This window comes from Lycium barbarum, chromosome 8 (genome assembly GCF_019175385.1).
Source record: "Lycium barbarum isolate Lr01 chromosome 8, ASM1917538v2, whole genome shotgun sequence".
In the NCBI taxonomy this organism is placed as follows: Eukaryota; Viridiplantae; Streptophyta; class Magnoliopsida; order Solanales; family Solanaceae; genus Lycium; species Lycium barbarum.
Window position 1 is genome coordinate 69,172,725 of NC_083344.1, and position 14,319 is coordinate 69,187,043.

The 14,319-nt window shown below is 37.3% G+C and overlaps 2 protein-coding genes across 2 annotated transcripts; both read right to left on the reverse strand.

Moving 5' to 3' along the window:
* Positions 1 to 9,560: 9,560 nt before the first annotated feature.
* On the reverse strand, positions 9,561 to 10,406 carry LOC132607866 (uncharacterized). Its single transcript, XM_060321941.1, has one exon. The coding sequence runs from the start codon at positions 10,404 to 10,406 to the stop codon at positions 9,561 to 9,563; it is 846 nt and encodes a 281-aa protein (XP_060177924.1).
* Positions 10,407 to 11,759: 1,353 nt separating this feature from the next.
* Positions 11,760 to 12,946, reverse strand: LOC132607867 (uncharacterized). The gene is made up of 3 exons (XM_060321942.1): positions 12,892 to 12,946; positions 12,141 to 12,739; positions 11,760 to 12,059 (listed from the first exon to the last, which is right to left on the reverse strand). Exons 1-3 carry the CDS (start codon positions 12,944 to 12,946, stop codon positions 11,760 to 11,762), a joined length of 954 nt encoding a protein of 317 aa, XP_060177925.1.
* Between the last annotated feature and the right edge of the window lie 1,373 nt (positions 12,947 to 14,319).

Below are 14,319 nucleotides of genomic sequence, written 5' to 3' on the forward strand. Positions count from 1 at the left end.
TCTTTCAAAATGAATTCCCATAAGGTAAGCTATTGTAACTTCATAATTTCATAACAAAATTCCTAAGTCAAGTCAAGCTCTCAAAGATGTTGAATACGTTTTTGTTATGGGAAATAAATGAGCAAAATAAGACTTCTTCATATGTAGTACTTACTTAGTGGACTGTGGGGTCCACTTGCCTTTCCATTACTTTATGTAGTTAATTTTCAATTTTCCACCAACCATATAAGAATGAGTAGTCACTAATTTGTCTTCCCTACAATGTCCACGTAAATGCTTAACCAACAATTTTCTACTGTCTGAAAAATAATTTCCTATGTCCACTCGACTACACATTATCCAAATATGCCCATAATTAATTCTTGATCTCAATTCATTTAAATATTAATCCTTTTTAACACACTTCATATACTAATTATCACAATCATGTGATATATGACTAGTCCGTAGCCTCCATTGGCATACACAACATATTGTTTTGGGACTTCATCCTTTTATACATTTAGCTCTTGATCTACATACCTGTGTATGTTCTTATTCTTGTGGGTTCGCATAATTTGTTCATGTTGGATTGTCCAATTCCTGATCCAAAAATAAGAACTATTATAGCTTGGCCCGTATTTCATTCCAAAAAGGTCAAACTTCGACAAAACTAATTCTCTTCAATTCGTTTTAGTTCTAATCCTTTCAACACATACTAAACATGAACTTAAGTCATCGTACGTGCAAGATGAACGTGTCTAATCCCATAAAACCTCGAAGAGAATCCCACTCTCCAAATCTATAACAACTAACTCACGATGAAACTCAACGTACAAAAGTACAAGATGTAACACAAAGTAAGATCTCCTAAGGTATTTTGGTATGAGTACTTTCGTGTTAATGGGGCGGAGGCGTAAGAAAGAGGATTTTGATAGATTAATCTCTGCTATTAGGAAGGCAACAATTGGTATCTGATATGTTCGTTAGATTAAGGCTCCAAGTTGTACGAGAGTGGATTGTGTATTAGGTTGTGAAAAAAGTTAAGTTGGGTCTCGACATGACTATATTGTAGTGGTTTGTAGGTTCTTTCAGGAAGGTGGTGACGAATGGACGAATGGAGACTAAAGATGTTGGGCAGCTGTGGTACTAGTCCCTCAATAAAGGGTATGTTCATCGTCTCTTTGTGTTTGGAGGAATGATAATGGTATCATTATATCGATAGCTAGTTGATTTAAGATTTATGTTAAGGTCATCCAGGGTAGCTTTATGTTGTGAGCCGGTGATTGATTAATTAAATGACTTAGTGATGGTCAAGTATAAAGTTTTTAGTACTCAAGGAACTATTGAGTGATATTTGGATTTCGGGTTAAGGCATGTCAAAAACCAGGAAACATTATGGTGTCTTATATTTGGTGCCCGCCACAGCGGCACCAGGACCGCGGTAGCGGACCAGCAGTGGCAGAGGTCTGACCGCTGCAACGGACAGCGGGCAGTTTTCTTCGTACTTTCTAAGCTAAAACCCTTAAAACTTTGTCACTTCCCTTCATTATTCTCTAAGCATACTTGGGAGATTCTGAGAGCCTTGTACCTATTGTGTAAGTTTGACTACCTACGACTGGTGTTACTACTCAGTTGATTTAATCGAATGAAATGAATAATCACGTGAATAGTTAGAGGTGTTCTGGTTCAACAATTGGGACGTTCGAAGTGATAAATAAACACTAAGGTCTGAATAAATTACAGTTATGGAGAATGTTTCAGAATTTGAATTAAGAGAATTTGAGCAAAGGCATCTTGGTTGATATAAGTCAGAGCATTAGTAGGACTGTATAAGTGATATGATAAGGTTTCGTGAGGTTTCGTGATCAGCAACTAGCGAGGAGCAAAACTCATGTAACCAACATGTTAAGGCTTATGGAAAGTGGCTTGTGTGGTTCGCAGTTGGAGATTTTCGTAACACTCTACAGTGGATGAGTTAGTGTGGGTTAAAGGAGAGAGTTTCTGGAAATCCCTATAACGTGAAGGTTACAGTTGTATCTTTGAGATGAGATAGTATTCCAGGTAGTATGTTATGTTGTGGGTATTACTAAATCGGATGGCTTGAGTGAGCATTTTCAGCATATTAAAGGATAGAATTAGTCGCCCCGAATGGGTGATAGGACTATGATTGGTTTCGGAAAGTTTGGAGTCGGTCCGAGTGATTATTGGTAGTATTCAATGGTTGTGTATTCATTCAGGGTTAGAATTTTTCGAATTAAGCCTGTTAGACTATGTATAGATTTTTCGAATGTACTTATGGGTTCCCAGCAAATCACCTTCACGAATTCAATGGGTTAAAGTTTAGATTTGAGATATGACAGGGTTACCGAGTTTTATCTGGTTTTCGAGTGGACTTGATGACATTTCACCGAGAGTAGCTACTTGGACAGATGTAATGGGTTACGTCGGTACTTGGTAATGATTTGGGGAGGTTCTATTGTCACGACAGGTATTTAGAGTGATCAGATGGGTTCCTACATCCTTGGCTCGGCGAGGAATTTAGTGGTATTTTCCTGTATTGTGATTTGAATGTTTAAGAAGACTTGGAACTAGCCAAGTTGGCTATGAGTAGGATCAGTTTTGATTGAATTGCGTAGAGCTCTCAAATAGAGCAAGGATTCTTTTCTGGCAAGAGTAAGTCATGGTTAGGGCTTGTGGTGCGTGTTTATGTGTTTCTAAGAAATCGTGGTGTGAAGAACGACTCTAGGGGTGAAAGAAGGGTTAGCAGTATCAGAGGTATGGTTATATCGAATCAGAGAATTCTAGTAGAAATAATTCTTCTATTCGGAGATCAGTTGTGAGAAAATTCGATGTGTGGGGAATATGGGAAATTGGATCCTTGAGCTGAATAAAAGAAGTTTGAGTGATAAGGTGGACGAGCAGCGCTTTTTGCATACTTCGTGCCGTAGAGGCTTCCGTGTTGTTATATTAAGATTCTTTGGTTACTGTCAGCCTTCATACTCCCCTTCTTCATTCGAGGACAAACGATTGGTAAATTGGTATCTGATGTAACTACCCGTCTGGTCGTTTTAGTGTTTTTGACCCATTTAACCTTGTTGACCCTTCCTCAAGTCCAGTTAGTATGATTTGTGATTAGTGAAGTCATTGGTTTCGTTTCTGAAAGGTTAGAGTGTGATGTGAGTCATTGGTGGAGGAACTAGTTAAGTTAAAGAGATAGAGCTGACCATGGTCAACATCGGGCTAAGATGACCCTGTGTCAACATTTTGAAAGTTCTAACAAGTTTGTATGATGATTTTGGACTTGTCTACTAGTTTGGTGAGGTTCTGAAGAGTTTTAGATGGATTTGGATTTTGACGCACTCGTATTTGATATTTTCACCATGGTTCTTTGGCTATAAGGGGTACCATATTAATCAAACAACCTTTGTTTTGTGTTTCGATTGAACCATTAGATCCGTATCATAATTACAAATCCATAGCAAAAAGAATCGTCGCATCTCTCCTTCGTATGAGGGAGTTATGGTCATTTTAGTGCGGGTCAGCGAAGCTCATGACAGCTGCAGCGAACCCACTGCAATGAAACTAGTAATTGTTGTAGCGAAGCTAGGGACCGCTGCAGCAGTCGACGGGGGCAGAAACCCACTTTTTATATTGTAATTTGAAGTCATTACCCTCATAACACCAAAAACAGTTCCCAAGAAAGTGATAGGCGGTTTTCTAAGGCTAGGATGAAATTCCTCCTTGAAGTTAAGTTATAACCTTTATGTGGTTCATTCCATTTTCTTCTTCAAGTTCCATGATTAGTTTAAGGTCCATCAGTGGTGGGTGAAGGTCCTAGAACCTTAGAGATAGCAAAACCTTGAATAAATTGTGGAAAGTTAATTTTATTACTATTCTATCACCTAGAAGTATAGACTATCACTTCCTAGAATGAGAATTCGATTATTAATGGTGAGAGTTGTTTATTGAGACTTAGGGTTCTAATAAAAATGGGAACTTTAGCCTAAAATCTGATTTGAAGGGGGTAAATTGATTGGAAACCCATAAATTGGAGGTTAATGATTGTTGGGATAAAAGTTCTGATAAATTCACCATTAAGGGGTAGCTCAACCAATTGAAAAGGGTAGAAGTAATAGGGTCTTGTTCCCCAATTATTGTTCTTGTTTTATTAGAAGGTCTATTGCTTACTTAGCATTGTATTGCTAGACTTCGACTGTTCTAAGGTGCTTCCAAAATAGAAGGCTCGAATGGAGTAGTTCGTGCCTCCCGTTCTACATTTGAGGTAGGTTACGACTTACTTTAGTTATACATTGATTAGCGAAACATATAAATTGTGTAGAATTGATGGAGAAAGCATGATTAGGTCATCAGACATGGTGTCTGGTTGGATATTACCTAGGTTGGTATGACTTCTAATTATGTGGGCTTGTCGCCATTACTTTATATTGAATAGAAGGTGTATTTGTGTGATATGGGAAGGAAGGAGCTAATATATACTCATGTTGTTGATTGTAGCTTGTTGGCTTGTTATTGTGAATAGACTTGTTACAAGAATTGTTGTGTTGTGATACGTGCAGCACTAAATTCTACCTTTTGGTGTCATATATCATCGGAGAAAGGAAGGCTAATGAGAGTATACCTGAATCGTTAAATGTACTTATGATAATACACAGATGAAAATGTGGAGCATGATGTACTGTTGATGATCATAACATACATGGAATACATTCTCATTTCATACATATGTTGATATTAAATTATGACTTGGTAATGTTGATGATACATGAGGAAATAGAGCACTTGATGACACAAGACTTAGTTGCGAAATTCACTTGTTTAATTGGAAGGAAAAAGGTGTTATAGATTCTTTATGTTGACTAAGATGGTGTTTGTAGTTCATTCCATTAATTTATATAAGTATTGATATGACTTATAGTGTTGTGACTTCCATCGTATATTCATTGGCATTGATTGCCTTGATTTAGCATTTTTGAATTCATTCACTCATACATGATGGAACTGGTTCAAAATTGATTCATGAAATACTTGTGGCATGATGCCTTCTGTTTGACATTGATATTGCTAATTGTTCATAGTCCATACATATTGACGAACTGGAATACGCTGAGAAGTACAATGCGATGAGAAAAGAATAATTATATATATATATATATATATATATATATATATATGAAAGGCACATTTGATAGGGGGTGACGATGTGTCCTAGTTAAGGGCTCGTGATTCGAGGTAAGATTCCGGAGCGAGTGGTACATGGACACCATGGGTCCCCTGTAGGTCATGACTATTGGGAAAACATTACCATATAGCATGTGTGTATAGGTTTTGAGATATTTGGCCAGTGCATTGCATTGCACATCATTTTATTTTGCATTGTGCATCATGACATGTTATTATGTATCATTAGATGGCTCGTTTAGTTCTGAGTTTTGCGTGGTTTGTTAAAACGGTTGCGTGGTATAGATATGATTATTGAAGGAGTTAAATTGTAGATTACTAACTCCACTTGGGGTCGAAACTTGGATTGGTGATTATCGAGAGATAGTTTTGAGACTCGACAGAATTGTGGTTTAGAAGCTTCATCATAGGCTGTGATTCGGTTATGGGATATTTGGTGACCTTGATTGGAGAATTATGTGCCTATCTGGTTATCCTGTTGATTTTATGCTTATATGTGTGAACTAATCTTAGTCGGCCTATGATGCTTACACAGTACGTGTTGTTTATACTGATGGTACTCTTGTTGTACTCTTCTTTTGAGTGCAGGGTCTGTCACTGGTTCCAGTTCCTATCGTCGAGAGTGATCCGAGTCTACTTGTTTGAGATTCCAGGGGGAGCTTTGGCTAGATACGCAACCCGGAGACTCTTTCTATATTTAATTGTCTACTTTGTATTCTCGAGACAGTATTTGTATTTTGAGATTCTATTTCTTATCAGACTTTGTATCTTCTTGGTAATATCTCTTGTACTAGTCCAGACTAGATTTTGGGGTTATAATATTTTCCGCACTTGTTATGTTTGTAACTTGAATCTGTTAGTTTATATCACTACTTATTTCTGCATAATTCTTATTAATTATTAAAATGATATAGGAATGGTCTGCCTACCTGGGGGGACAGTGTAGGTGCCATCACGATTCACGGATTGGGTCGTGAAATTATCATTATTATTACTTGTTTGCAAAATGTTGTAATTTCACGAATGTTACACTAGGTGATGATATGCTAAGTATATATAGCGTATAAAAATGTATGTGCATCAAGTATCAAGTATTTAGAAAGAATATATATTGAAAGTGTAATGACCGTTTGGTCGTTATGGACATTTTCAGATCTTCCCCTAAAGACAATCCTTGCAAAAGCTCGCATCGACGATTTTCACATAATCTTCTAATTGAAATTCCTTGAACCAATTTGGAGAGAAATCCTTAATTATTTATTATTTTATTTTATTTATTTCAAGTCTCGTTCAACCGCCACGACGGTTGAAGAACCGCGTTGACGAGCTCGCCATGGCGAGAGCTCGTTTCCCATAGCAAACACCGTGGAATTTAAATAAACTCGCCACGGCAGGTAGAAAGCCATCGTAGCGCGCTCGCCACAGCGCACCCTTTTCCGCCACGGTGGTAATAGCTGAGTCACACCTAGTATTTATTTCCCCATTTCGGGATTGGACCTCATTTCACCCCTAATTTATTCTAGAACTGGTTTAGGAGCAATTTCAGAGAGCTTTATCACTCCTTAGAGGTTGGGTCAGTTCCTCTTCATTTATCTTATGTTTTCTTTATAGTGAGGTTCCATTGTTAGACCTATGAATGAATGCTGGGGAAGATGGGTTGATGAACCCTAAGTTGGACTATATATTTTCTTAATCAAATTATGTCAAATTAATTCCTGACCTTCAATACTTAAATATGGAATTGATAGTTCCTAGGCTTGAATCTCTCCCTTGACTCCCAAATAAATTAATGAAGTTAGAGTTCTTACTAGTTTGGGGGTTTTAGCTTAAATGATGAAATTGAAGGACCTAATGTGATTAGAACTCCATGAACTTAAGGATAATGGATAACAAGTACTTGGGTAGTGTGATTTCACCCAGAAGTTTCGCTTTGAATTCTCTCTAGGGATATTTTGGGTATTTTGAGTAACTTTCCTCGAATCAATTCTTCCATCGATTAGTTGGTTGTTATGGTAATTTACGTACATAGAATTAATATTTATTAGACCATCATCGTTCTGAGGCACTTCGGAAATGGAAGGGACGCGCGGAGTAGTTCGTGACTCCTGTTCTGCATTCGAGGTAGGTTACGGCTTACCATAGTTAGACTTTAATTTGCGCAACGTATATCTATGTAGAATTGACAGGATAAAGCTTGATTAGGTCTTCAAACATGATGTCTTGTTGGATCTTAGCTAGGTTGGTATGACTTCTGATTTTGTGGGCTTTTCGCTATTATTTACGCATTGTATTAGTGTATTTGTATTCTTACTGTGGTGATTCAGGATGGATTATATTCTTGTTGTGATATGGAAGTGGTAGTTAATACATTTCCTGAATTCTTGATATATTGTGGAAATGATTTGACTTATGATATGGTGATTTTGATTGTACGTTTACCTTGCATTGCATCATATAATTATTCATTCATGACATAATCCTCTCATTCATGATAAAAGATGGAAACTTGTGATGGAAATTGATTTTAGGAAAGACTCTTGGCTTTTTTGAAAGAAAATGTTTTAAAGTCCGATAAGAAATGGTTCCAGATGTTGTGATTGTCATATGGTGCTCTTACTCCGATGGTACATATTCTGGATGTTGTGAGGGTACATGGACGCCAAAGGTCCCATGTGGGTCATGACTGCCAATTGCATTGATAACTCTCCGCCCAGAGCATGTTTGTACAGGTTACTTGCATTGACCACTGCATCGGATCCCATATCATACATCTCATTGCATTACATATGTTATTATTACTGAATTGTTGTGATGATATTGTGGTGGCTCGAGAGTAGGTAGGACTTGACAGACTGATGGTTTAGAAGCTTCACCTTAGGATATTATTGGTTATTATATGCCTAATTCCCTATCTTCGTTATCACCCTTGTATTGTAGAAATTGAGAGAGATAGTTTAGCGGTCAAGGTTGTGCGAAATGTGTGAATTGTTGTAGGTTCAATTCTTAGTGCTCTTAGATGTTGAGTGATTGTTGTGCCTATTAGCCTATCTTTGTTGATTTTATACTTATATGCATGAACTAATCTTAGTTGGCCTATGATACTTTCCAGCACGTGTGGTGCACTAATTCTACTCTTGCTACACTCCTTTTGGGGTGTAGATATGTTTCAGGTTATTGCTTGAGAGTTTGTTAGCTGAAGTTAGTGGATGTTATCCTTAAGCTTCCTGTATATTCTTATTCTAAAACAGAAGCTATTTTATTTCATTTGTAATTCATTTTCTATTATTGTAGAAGCTCTTGTACAAGTCTAAACCCGGTTTTGGGAGATGTTATTTAAAACATAAGTTGTTTATGTTTCTGTCTTACCATTTTTTTTTTAAAATAAAGTGTGTTCTAGCAGGCCAGGCCTGTTAGAACTTTTTATTAATAAATGTATAATGTAAAAAATAGTCTATTACAGCATGTCTATAATATGAACTAGCTAAAATTAAAAAAATAAAAGACTGTCCTCTATTTCTATCCTGTGTGCCTAAGCTAGTATGCATTTTGTGATCATGTTGAGTCAGCTTTGATGATCCAAAACTGTGCACACACCATATTATGATCCATACATGTAGTATCATTGTTAATGATCAAGCTGCTGAATCCTCCTTGTTCTAATCCTCAGTTGAGGCAGTTGTGATTTGTCCATATTGAGAATTTGTCTTCCTTCTGGTGGCATGAGTATAAAGTTATGTACTTTGATCTCTGCATGATCCAAAGCATGATTTGCCAGAAAATCTGCCAACATGTTGCCTTCTCTGAAATTATGATTAATCTGTACCTGTATTGCTCTCATGTCATATTTGATCTCTTCAATCTGATTTCTCAGTTCCCATAGAATGATCCATGTATCTTGTAAGATGTTTAGAAGGACAAGTGAGTCAGTCTCCAGTTGCACCTGTTGAATGTTGTGATCTTTACAGAACTTCAGTGCCTATTTTATAGCCTCAGCTTCAGCTTCCATGTTTGTTGCTATTCCCATTTGTTGTGCTTCTGCATAAACCAAATCCCCATTACTATCTCTGATGCAGAATCCATATGAACTTAGCCCAGGATTGCCTCTACTTGCCCCATCTATATTGCATTTTAGTCTCCCTGAAGGTGGCATTCTCCAGACCACCTTAGCATAATAAACTTTAGAATTATATTTACTAAGGTGCTGATGCATATTTTCCCAATCACCAGATACATTCTGCAGCCATGGGAATCTCTTCCTTGTCAGTTGATGTAGTATGTGTTGTACTTGTTGTTTCAGTCTGTAGAAAGGAACTGATCCTCCATGTTTAATGGAGTTTCTTCTCTTCCATAATGACCACAAGATCACTGCAGGCATTGCTCTATACATAGGCTGCAATTATGGCTGTCTCAGCAGACCACCATGCCATGATCATTTGATGTAGACCAACTCCATCTGTGGGGATACCTACACAAGAAGCAAAGAACTTCCATAACTTGATAGCTATGGAAGATGTTAGAAATAAATGACCTACAGTTTCCTCCTTATGCTCCTCATAGCACCAGCATCTTGATGGTATATTGATTATCATCCTTTTCAATATATCATCTGTAGAGATTCTCCCTTTCAACACTCTCCCCATGAAAAAACTTATCTTTATTGGCAAACCTTTCTCCCACATGAACTTATAACTTGTTTGTTTGCTCTCTCTGTGTCTGAGAAAATCCCATGCAGATTTAACTGAGAATCTGCCATTTGTTTCCAACTTCCAACATGGTTCATCATCTTCTTCTTCAACTGGTACCTTGATATTTTCCTTGATATGTTGAGCAAATTCCTGATCTAGAGTGATTGTTAACAGTTCCATGTTCCATTCCTCATTCTTCACAAACTGTCTAATCTCTATTTCTTCTTCTCTAGCAGCATCAGGAATGATATAATATAATGCCCCAACCCTTGTCCAATTCTCATACCAGAAACTTGAAGTTCCATTTCTCAAATACCAAAAGATCTGTGGCTCAACTGCATCTCTTATATTCACCATCTTCTTCCAAGTGTGAGATCCTCTTCTATCTACTGCCATAGTAGGATGCCATTTCTTGCAGTATTTGTTCAACATATAGCTACCCCATAAGCTTCTTCCACATCTGAAATTCCACCACACCTTAGCAAATAATGCATTAGATATATCAGTTAGTGATCTAAGACCAATCCTTCCTTCATCCATTGGTAGACATAATTTGTCCTATGCCACCCAATGTTTGCTTTTCACCCCCACAGTATTGCTCCAAAAGAATTTTGCAAAAATCTTGTGCAAGTCCCTTATCACCCCAGAAGGAGGATTCATGGCTGACAGTAAATATACTTGCATGGTTTCCAACACATGATTGACCAGCACATATCTACCTCCAAAAGATAACAGTCTGTTTTGCCAAGACAGAATCCTTTTCATCACTTTTTTGACCAAATCCTCAGAATATATCAGTTTCCTTCTTCCATAAAACACTGGACAGCCTAAATATGTGAAAGGAAAAGATCCATTTCTCATCTTAGTATGTCTTTTAATCCTACTATTAACTCTGGCAGAAACCTTGTGATGAATATAGTAACAGCTTTTATCAGTATTGACCAGCTGTCCTGAAGCCTTCTCATAATTCCTCAATCTCCTCATCATTTTCATTAAAGAGTATCCATCCCCAGAACAGAATAAGATTGTATCATCAGCATAAGATAAATGATTGATTTGAGGACTCCGCTTTGGCATTCCATAGACTATGAAACTTGGCTTCTCATGTAACTTGTTCAGACTCCTTGTTAAAACCTCTGCTGCTATAATGAACAGTGTAGGAGAAAGTGGATCACCTTTCTTTACCGCCCTACTTGATCTGAAAAAATCATGACTTTGACCATTGATTAATCCTAAATACCAGTTGGTTGAAAGCAATCTCCATACTAAATCAATGAGAACCTCTCCAAACCCAAACTATCTTAATACTTTAGTTAAAAAAATCCAGGAGAGTCTATCATATGCCTTTGCCATGTCTAATTTGATCACCACATTAGTATGTTTAGCTCTCAAATTAATATCTTTGATGATCTCCTGTGCCAGTAATATGTTTTATACAATGCTCCTCCCGTTCACAAATCCTGTCTGATTGTGAGAAATAATATGAGGAAGAACATTTGCCAATCTATTCTGCACTATTTTTGATAATTTCTTATTGGAGAAGGAGATGAGACTGATCGGGCTCATATCACTGAAAGTATTAATCACCTCCTTCTTTGGCAACAAAACCAAATTAGTATGTGTGATGAATTGTGGTATCTCGAATCCACAAAATAAAGCTCTAACCATTTGAATCACATCCAGCTTGATAACCTCCCAACACTTTTGATAAAACTTTCCTGTGAATCCATCAGGCCCACTAGCACTATCCCCATCGAGTGAGAACACAGCCTCCTTTAGTTCACTTTCAGATGGCAACTCCTCCATATTATTTTGCTGTTCTTCAGTTATCAGCTTAGGAATATTTTTCAACAATGCATAATCCCCTCATGAATTTTCTTCACTAAACTATGACTAAAAGAACCCGATTGCCTCAGAGCCAATATCTACTTCATTTTCCAACCATGTACCAGAAGGATCTTGTATTCTTTTCAAAGTTAATTTATTCCTCCTGCCCCTCACATATGAATGGAAGAATTTTGTATTTCTGTCTCTATCATTGAACCATTTCATACCAGCTTTCTGCTTCCACTCCAGGTGTAAAAATCTGGTTAGTTCAGCCTGTGCTTGATGTAATAGCATTTTATTCTCCCTCGAAGCATTATTTTCAAATTGCAACTCCTTCACCTTTATAGTATCTTCAATAGTGGCAATCTGCTGAAATATATTCCCATATGTGTTCCTGCTCCATTAAACCAGTGCTCTTTTAAGTTTCTTCAACTATTGATGAAATACATAAAATGGATTTCCACAGAAATCAGCAGTCCAATTCTCCTTTACCACCTCCATAAATGTATGATGCTTTGTCCAGAAGTTAAGAAACTTAAAAGATTTGACAATATGATGTGCATTGCTGTTACACTCAAGATGTAGTGGTGCATCATCGGAACCATGTCTAATCATATGAGTCACTGCTGTGGATGGCATGATATCTAACACTTGCTGATTCACCAGTATTCTATCTAACCTTTTGAATATGCAATCTTCTTCAGTCCTCCCATTCCACCAAGTGAATTTACTTCCAATGAATCCTACATCAACCAAACCACAACTTTGTATACAAGTAGAAAAATCCAAAGTCTCATTAGATGAGATTGGAAGGCCACCTTGCTTCTCCTCATCAGACACTATGACGTTAAAATCGCCTCCTATAATCAAAGGAAGGTCTTGCGGATTTGCTAAGTCCATCATAGCTTCCCACAACTCCTCCCTCCTTTGTCTATCACATTTAGCATATACTACTGACACCAGTACTGATTGATTCAAAGATGAGTGAGTTAGCTGCAAAGTAACTTCTTGTTCTGATTCAGAAATAACTACACCAAGCCATTCATCTGTCCAAAAAATCCAGATTTTTCCTAAACAGTTCACCTTTCAATTCTGAAAGCCTAACTTCCTTCTTTACTCTTCAATAGCAATAGGATCTTGAAAAGGTTCCATTAGGCCTATGATAGAATAATGATGTCTCCTCTTTAGTTCAATTAACCTCTCAAAAGATTTAGGAGTGTTTTAATATTCCAAAATAAAGCTTTGTCTATCATTGAGAATTATTAGTTTTGTTCTTACTCCTCCTTGTTGACACTCCTGCCACTGGAATACTGCTACTTCTGACAGGTTTTTGTTTATTTGTTGCCTATTTCAATTTCTGCACAGTTCTAGGGGATAAATCTGCCTCCTGTGCTATATCATCAGTGTTCTGATTTAAATCTTCCTCATCTTGGCTATTGAGATCAGCTTGGGCTTGTATTTCATTTTTCTTTCCATGGTGTGCATTCTCTACTTGTTCCACAGGCAAGATGACAGAATTGTTACTCTCTGGTGGCCTTGAACCTTCTTTTCCTTCTTTTCTTTCATTATCCTCCACTTCCTCCTCTGATATATGAATCTCATCATGATCAGCATCCTCATGCAGCATCTCACCTAACTTGTTTTCTTCCTCTAAGTTTTTGTGGATTAAGATGTCACTAGTTTCTTCTGAATCACGTTCCTTCTCTTGACTAACTGTATCTGAAATCACCTTAGACACCTTCTGGGATAAAATTTCCCCTTTATCATTGAGTTGTTTACCAAAGTTCTTCTCAATCCATGCCTTTTGCTGATATCCTCTCCTCCTTGTTTGATTCATCTATCTGCTTTTCCTTTGCTTCTTCCATCTTCTTTTCCTTGACCTTCTCAGTATTGTCTGGAATTTGCTACACTGTAACTATCTGATTTAGAACATCAGACACCTTTGCTTCTACATCTGAGGATTTCTGCACATCACTCACATTTATTATATCCTCATCTGTGTTCTGCAGTGCTGCATATTGATTATTTTGCAAAGTTTGATTCTCCTTCAGCCTCCAACCATTTTCATCATATTTACCTCTATGAAAGTGTCTGTTATTCCTTTGTTTTCCTTTCTTCTCCTTGAATCCATCATTGTCATTGTCCTCCACAGGCTGCACCTTATCTGCTAATTCCTTCCCTTTCATTATGTTAGCATTGGTCCCTTTGAACTCCTTAATCTCAGAACTGCTATTTTTTGCATTCTTTTGTTCCTTATTCTTCCTATGATCTGCCTTGCTGCTTTCCTCCTGTTCTTTGTCTAAACTTTGTTCTTCCTCCTTGGGATACAATTCTAGGTGAATGACATAGCAATCTTTTTCGTTATGTCCTTGAAGTTTGTAGTTTTTGCAGTACTTAGGAACATAATCATAATTGATCTTTATCCATTTATCCACAATCTCCCCAGTACTCTTCTTCTTCATTCTTATATTGATTCTCTTTGGGAATTCTCCAATCAAATCTACTTCTACCTTCACTCTCGCACAACTTGGCCTGGTTTTATTGGCTGTGGCCATATCAACTTGTAGGGGCTTTCCAACAGCAGAGGCAAGTGAAAAAATTGCTTCCTTCACAAAATAGTTAGGAG